The sequence below is a fragment of the Nycticebus coucang genome, unplaced genomic scaffold (assembly GCF_027406575.1).
Source record: "Nycticebus coucang isolate mNycCou1 unplaced genomic scaffold, mNycCou1.pri scaffold_71, whole genome shotgun sequence".
In the NCBI taxonomy this organism is placed as follows: Eukaryota; Metazoa; Chordata; class Mammalia; order Primates; family Lorisidae; genus Nycticebus; species Nycticebus coucang.
Window position 1 is genome coordinate 498836 of NW_026515576.1, and position 7940 is coordinate 506775.

At 42.9% G+C, this 7940-nt stretch overlaps 1 protein-coding gene and 1 long non-coding RNA gene across 2 annotated transcripts; both read left to right on the forward strand.

Annotated features, from left to right (window-relative positions):
• Positions 1-605: 605 nt before the first annotated feature.
• On the forward strand, positions 606-1196 carry LOC128579240 (endoplasmin-like). The gene has a single exon (XM_053581426.1). It carries the CDS (start codon positions 606-608, stop codon positions 930-932), a length of 327 nt encoding a protein of 108 aa, XP_053437401.1. The 3' UTR covers positions 933-1196.
• Positions 1197-2584: 1388 nt separating this feature from the next.
• Positions 2585-7207, forward strand: LOC128579246 (uncharacterized). Its single transcript, XR_008378104.1, has 3 exons — positions 2585-2894; positions 6180-6392; positions 7029-7207. It is a non-coding gene; the product is annotated as an uncharacterized LOC128579246 (long non-coding RNA).
• Positions 7208-7940: the final 733 nt, after the last annotated feature.

The following is a 7940-nucleotide window of genomic DNA, read 5'->3' on the forward strand; positions in this document are numbered from 1 at the left end:
AAATATGTAAACATACATATTTCTGATAGTTGGAGAAATAAATTACTCACCTGAAATACTAAAAATGAACCTTGTAGTATAGCATGCAATTCGAGATAAGGGTGGGAACTCATGATTTTCAACATATATAGATACAAAACCTATAAATATGTATGCGTGTGTGTGTGTACACACATGTTCCTTAACTCTGTTCACTGAAAGGCCTTACAAGCCATTATACCTTAATAATAATGAGTACAAGTTGCACCTTGACCTTGACTTCTAAATACCATTCTCCATTAAAGGAATGAGGACTACTCAGAAAAATGCCTGAACAGATACAGGGACAAAGTATCCGATAAGCTGAAATATATTTTTGTGTTAGAAACTAAGAAACAATAGAAATATATCAAAAGAATACAAAAGTCTAATTAAAATAACTACCTAAATCTGTGATACTCTGGGCACCAAACTAAATGCTGGTAGCATTTATTGAACTGAATAAGAAACCAAGGGTCTATGTATAAATGCAAATGGTAAATAGAAAATTTGATGTGCAATGAAATATTTGTTTTTGTTTTTGAATGGTATAGTTAATAAGGGAAATGTCTTAATACTGACTTAGAATGGAAATGTGCACTACTAATGCAATAAAGGAAGATGAAGATGACAAAACAGTTTTGGATCTTGTTGTGGTTTTGTTTGAAACAGCGACACTTCGGTCAGGGTACCTTTTACCGGACACTAAAGCACATGGAGATAGAATAGAAAGAATGCTTCGCCTCAGCTTAAACATTGACCCTGACGCAAAGGTGGAAGAAGAGCCCGAAGAAGAACCTGAAGAAACAACAGAAGACACAGAGCAAGACGAGGAAGAAGACATGGACGCAGGGACTGAGGAAGAAGAACAAGAAACAGCAAAGGAATCTACAGCTGAAAAAGATGAGTTGTAAATTATACTTTAACCATTTGGATCCTGTGTGAAGAGGGAATGTGAAATTTAAGTCATTTCTTTTGGGAGAGACTTGTTCTGGATGCTACCCCCAGTCCCTTCCTCCCCTGCACTGTAAAATGTTGGGATTGTGGGTCACAGGAAGAAGTGGGTTTTTTAGTTGAATTTTTTTAACATTCTTCTTGAATGTAAATTTGTACTATTTAACTGACTATTCTTGGTGTAAAATCTTGTCATGTGTATAAAAATAAAAAAGACCCCAAATTAAAAAGAAAAAAAATGAATCTCAAAAACACAGCTCATAACCCGAAGGATCTTACATCTCCTTGGAGCGAGTGTACTGAACTGTGAGAACTCCAGGATTTCTTCACCCAGCATATTTTTCCATCTCATGCACATGGTAGCCAAGTAGCTGTGGAGAAAATGAAGAGAGGAGTGCAGACCAGCTCTCCTGTCTCTAGCTTGGTTGTGACAATGCTACTAATTGCTAATGGGACTATCAGAGGAAGAGCAGGTAGCTAGCTGAGAAAGACAATGTTCAAAACGGTAAGTTTGGAAGATTTTACATGCAGGATGTTCAGGAAACAGGTGGTTTCACTGGCTTGAAACTTAAGAGAATTAATTTGGTGCTGAAAAGCTAACTACATGAGTTGGTAACTGATCAAAGGAAACCGAAGAAAAAGAAAAGAAGTAGGTGAAAGACTGTCCAGAAATGAACTGAGAAAAGGCTTTAGGCTGCTTGTAATAGGACAGCTTATAAGCAAGGACAATTATGAGCAAATGAGATAAGCAAAATATTAACTTTTTAAAAATCATGACCTATTCAAAAGTCAACATACAGTAGGATGCTCTACCAAGTTAATAGAATGTTATCACAAAAAGGTTATTTATGAAAGTGTATAATAACATTGTCGATGGAAAAGAAGCCATAATCCATAAAATAATTTAAAGAGATTTATTCTGAGCAAAATTTGAGTACGATGACCTAGAGCCATACTCAAGAAGCCTGAAGCCACACCCAAGAAGCCTTGAGCAACTCTGGTGGAGTTACAGTTTGGTTTTATACATTTTAGGGAGACAGGAATTGCAGGTAAAGTTATAAATCAATACATGGAAGGCATACATTGGTTTGGTCCCAAAAGAAGGGACATCTCAAAGCCAGGGCGTACAGATTATAAATTGGTCTAAAGACTCTTTAGCTGACTTAAGTTGAACCATCTTAAATTGGGGGCTTCAGTAAACTTCTTTCTAAAAAGGGACACAACCCTGAAAAGGATTCCCTTCCACTTCTTAAGACAAACATTCGGACAAGTCCTAGGGTCCTCAACAAATGCGTGGATCCCCGCGCCCCTGAAGAGGGTACCACAGAGTTCCTGTGCTATTCTAGACCTAGGTCGTCCCTGCTGGAGGGTCCCTGTTCTGCTGACCTGATCTCCGAGGGCGTGACAAATGGGTCTGCCTACAGTGGTCGGCGCTGTGGCTCTGATGACTCTGGTCACCGCCCGCGCACAGCGCCTGTGGGGGGCGCACCCCGCGCGGTCCGAGGCGGCAGCGGGGCGGGGCCGCGCCCGGCGGGAGGCGGGAGGCTGAGGGGCTGCGAGGCGCAGGCGCCGCCTACCGCCGGAAGTGACACACAAAAGCGGGGAGCGGGAGGTCCCTCGCGGCTTTCGCCAGCACCACGTCTATGAAGTCTGTCTCCACTCGTCTTCCGGAAGCCAAGGGGACAGAGCCGGACGCCGGAAATGAGTGAGACTTGCAGCTGCCACCACCGCCGTTATAAAGCCCAAAAGCCGCCGCGCCGCCGGTGCCGCCCGGATCGCCCGGCCTTTTTTCTCCTGCAGACTCGGCTCCGCCCGTCCAGGTGCAGGTTACCAAGTGCCGGGCGCCGAGCAGCGACGGGGACACAGGGCCCGAGAGTGCCAGGCAGAGTGTGAAGCCGATACTGCCACGCTGGGGAGGCGCTGTGAGTCCGCGACCGAGGGCGGGAGGGCGCATGAGGGAGAAGAAGGGGCATCTGCGGGGAGTCGGCGCAGGGGGAGCGAACAGCGAGGGAGGGACAGGAGCAAGGCGTTCCCCACTTAGCAGGTTTTTAATTTTTTTTTTACATATACATGTATTTATTAGGTTTCCATTTTTTGTGCCTTCACAAAATTAAAAAGGCTTCATTTTAATAACAATAACAATGTTTAAAATGAGGACTAAAAACAAAAACCTTCTAAAGAACGAAGGAACATAAATACATTCAGAAAAGGAATCAGACAATTGCTACATCGAAATATTAAGCAATAATAATAATAATGCAAAGAAAGCAACATTCACGTTGTCAAATAAGAATATGTCTATTATGGTATGTTTTGATTCTGAGATTCAGTATGGAGTCATCAGTTAACTTCTTATTTTTTTTTCAGTGTCAAAAAATAGACAACTAATATTCATAAATAAAAGTAAAAGATAATTTTGAAAAACAGATCATGCCAAATCTTGTAGACAATAGAAAAAGAAGAAATACTTCAAAATCATTCTACTTGATCTGGGTACACCTGATATTAAAATTGGAGAAGTTTTTTTTTTTTCAGTTTTTTGGGGGGCCGGGTTTGAACCCACCACCTCCAGTATATGGGGCCAGGCCCTACTCCTTTGAGCCACAGGTGCCACCTGATACAAGTTTCATGATGAGAAGTTTTTATAGGTTGACTTCTCATTCCTTTGTGGATGAGGAGGATGGAGAAGTTGAGGGGAGTGAAATAGGGGAGAGACATAACTTGAGTAGATCAGGGAGAGACATAACTAAGATGACGGTCCTGTACCCTGCATAGACTGGGCTTTCTTTCCTTTTCAGTGTGTCCCAGTGCTGAGGAGACTGCCTAGCGCCAAGTCATCGCTGGAGGAATGAGTGGATTGTTTTTAGGAGGTGTTGGAACTGGCTATAAGTCACAGATGATGAATTAAGCGGCATGAAAGCCCTTAATTGTGTCATTTTCCCAAAGGGAATCAGCCTCTTTTTAAAAGGCAGGTCTAGAAAAGGTAGAAAGTTGGATTTTTGCAGGCAAGAAAGATGAAAGGAGACTAAGGTAGGCTGTTCCGAGTGGAGCTATACAGGTTTGTGATTAGTGGAATTTTCTTTGGGGGGGGGGAAATAAAGGCAAAAAGTTATTGAATAGACAGGGAGAAAGTTTAAAGTGGCTTGTCCTTCCTGAATAGGAGGAAGAATTGGCGTTCTGAGGGTGTAAATGAGAAAGATAAAGGGTTAAATGTCAGACTGTATTTTTCAGATGGCAGGGTATTTCTGGTGATAAGTTCTGGAGTGTGACAGTAACTGAACTGAAATGAAGGTACAGGGATCTAAAATGAGAAGGGATAAGCAGTGGGAGGCCAAGCTGGTGGCTGCTCTGTCCCTGGATGTTGGAGCCTCCAGCTGATTTCTCCCACCTCAAGCTCCCTTCCCAGGGCCCACTCCCACCTCCTTCTCCTCAAGCTTAGAGACTGTAGCTATGAGCTTGCCAGACACACTGTCTTAGAGTGAACGGAGCCCAGAGTAAGAGCCAAGAAATGAATAGAAAAATAAAACTGATGGCATCACTTAAGCCGCATTGTGAACCCTACTGCCTGAGGACAGTCTTGCTCCCTGACCTTTTCAGGCACCTGAGTCAACAAATCGCATTAATGTACACAGCTATGACTTAATATTAATAATAAGAAAACCCAAGAGATTATTATTATTGTTGAAAATCTGTTGTATTTGCTTCCAGTTACATCCAAATCCCACCTTGCAATAGAAAAGGACTCTCCCTTCTTGGTTTCCTCTTGCAAGTAGTGGGCTCAAAGCACCTATTTTAAAGGGTAGGTAGGACTAATATTGGTCATTACTGACCTTTTTCCTGTTGAATTTGGTAATAACTGCCAAACAGATATGCCAAGGTTGTGCAATGCTGTGTTTTGCTGCAGATCCCAAGATAACGGGTCTTGATAGTCATCTCAGCAAACATCATTTTGTTCCTTAAGAAATCCTGTTGTCTCCTGAGGACTTCCACACAGACCCATCCTCCTTACATCCTTATTCTCAAGTCCTTGACTCCAATGACTGCTACCGTTAGCAACTCTCCCTGCATCAGCCTCTAGCTCCTCCCTCCCAGGAGCACCTGCTAAATCCCCCTCCCACATGAGGGTCTGTATAGGACTGTACAACAAGTGCCTCAAAGCTTCCATTTTGGGTCAGGGAACATAAAAGCCATTAATAACCCCTGATCCCAAGAGCTCAGAACTTCCTTGAAGACTAAACTGGCAAGTTAACTTTTATTCCTTTTGGAGTCCCCATTGGCAGGAAGCAGAAGCAGCAATCAATAGCTTGGGAGATTATCCTACCACAAATGAAAATTACATAAAGAGCAAGAATCTCCATAGAAGAAAATTGACCTCCCTTGTAATTGTCAGCACAACCTCCTCTCTTAGAGTGATGCCTTGGTAACCTTGTATAATAATTAAGTGGGATTACTGTTGGTGCCACCCTATTTTGGGTGGGTCACACCTGGATGCGCTGTGAGTGCAAATTCTGTCTCACTGCCTTATCCAGTGTTTCTCTGAGTGGAAGGAAGCAAGTATCTGGGCACCAGGTATGTCGTGTTCTGTGACCTCAGGCCAACTCCGCCTCTTTAAGGCATCACATTTCCCTTCGTTAGAAGTCTTCAGGCAATGGCTATATGGAAAACATGGCAGAGGGAGAGTTAAATGCTCTGAGTTCCCTAGTCTTGCTTTTTCTACCAACTGGGTGTCTAAATCTATGATGTTCAAGCTATGAGAATCAAATTTGAAAGGCTGTGTATGCCTTTAATTATATTAATTAAATATATTAATAAAACTAGAAATTAAATCTTGTAGCCTGTAAATATGCTTTAAATATATTAATAAACATGTTTATAAAACTAGAAATTAAATCTTGTAGCCTATTGAATATGCTTCCTCTATAAGCCTGGCTGTCCTCCTAGGAGTGAAAGGTTGCTTCTTTTGTCCTAAGGTCTGGGAGCTATGTCAGAGTGGAGACTATAGTGGAGGCAAGATACTGCAACTAGCTTCTCCTCCTCTCTAAGTTTGGAATGAACATTGGCAATATTATGTCAGGGGATTCTCAGAGATCCTTTCACTTTACCATGCATGGTGAACCCACACTATCTTTACCTTCACACCAGCTCTCTCCTTTTCTTTGGATACTTCAATCTCCAACTTCTGATATATATGTATTTTTTTGAAACAGGGTCTCAAGCTGTCGCCAGCTCACAGCAACCTCAAACTCTTGGACTTAAGCAATCCTCTTGCCTCAGCCTCCCAGGTAGCTGGGACTACAGGTGCTTGCCACAGCACCTGGCTATTTCTTGGTTGTAGTCATTGTTGTTTGACAAGCCCAGGCTGGATTCGAACCTGCCAGCTCCTGTGTATGTGGCTGGTACCCTAGCCACTTGAGCTACAGGTACGAAGCTGATATTTATTTAATTATTTATTTATGACAGAATCTCACTTTGTCACCTTCGGTAGAGTGCTATGGCATCATAGCTCACAGCAACCTCAAAGTCTAGGGCTCAAGTCTCTTGCCTCAACCTCCTGAGTAGCTGGGACTACAGGTGCCTGGTACAATACACAGCTATTTTTAGAGATTGGGTCTCACTCTGGCTCAGGCTGGTCTTGAACCCATGAGCTCAGGCAATCCACCTGCCTTGGCCTCCCAAGGGCTAGGATTGAAGATGTGACCCATCGCACCCAGCCACTCTGATATTTGTCTTACTAGTCATCACTCCACTGAGCCATTAAACAGGTTTGACCTTAACAATGGATATGGATGATGAGGAGGATCCATTTGTCACCTTTGGCCACTTTGCCTTTGATGAACTGAGTGGGGTGTCCCAAGAAGAGACCCTTGTGTTAGGATGGCTTGTAAGAAACCTCCAATGACACTGCCTCTTGGTATTTACACACTTGTGTATCACCCTCCCCTTAAATGTAGGTGGGACTTAGTGATTTGCTTCCAACCAGGAGACTAAGGAAAAGACGACAGGATATATTTCCATTTTGAGTTTACAAAAGATAGTAACTTCTATCTTGCTTACAGACTCTCTCCTTTCCTGGCTTTGATGAAGAAAGCTGCCACACTAGGAAGGCGCACATGATGAGGAACTGAGGGACATCTCTAGACAATTCCAGCCAACATCCAGCAAGGAACTGATGGCTTCAGTTCAACAAGCATTGAAGAACTGATGGCATCAACAGCTACGTAAGTGAGCATAGAAGTGTATCTTTCCCACTTGAGACTTAAGAAGAGACCTCAGCCCCAGCTGACAACCTGCTTGCAGTCTTGTGAAAGACCCTGATGCAGAAAACCCAGCTAGGCCTCACCTGGATTCCTGACCCACAAAAACTGTGAGATAATAAATAGACATTTTTTAAGCCACTAAATTTTGAGGTATCCATTACGATAGATGACTAATATACCCCTAAATCACTGTAATCTTAGTGTAAGATGTAGCATGGCTAGGGACAAAAATCACCTCTCCCAAGGAAGATGATAGTGTGTCTTATGATATCCCTGCAGATACTATCTTTGTGATCAGAGACCATCCCTTGTACTCTTATACTGAAACAGTCTCACTGTTGTCTCCACAGCCCTTACTAGTAGCTGCCAGGAGGTAAGGGCTAAGTACAGGAATGGCAGGTGTAAGATGACCAGGATGGGGTCATGAGTAGGGATGATGGAGTCATTATTTTCCCTCTTCATTTTTTTTTCTTACCCACTTCCTTTCCCGTTACATTTTTCTTACTGTCTTCTTTTTTTCCCCAAATCCTTGGTAGCTGCTACCTGATGACCAATTGCTTGCTGCAAGTGATTGCCAGGTGGTCTATTGCTCTTACAATGATAGCATCAAGCCAAGCATCTTAAAGAAATTCCCCAGGGACAGGGTCTTTCCTTTTCTTCTAAATGCCCTCACAATCAACACGGCCTTATAGTCAAGCTCAAATTGTGCTT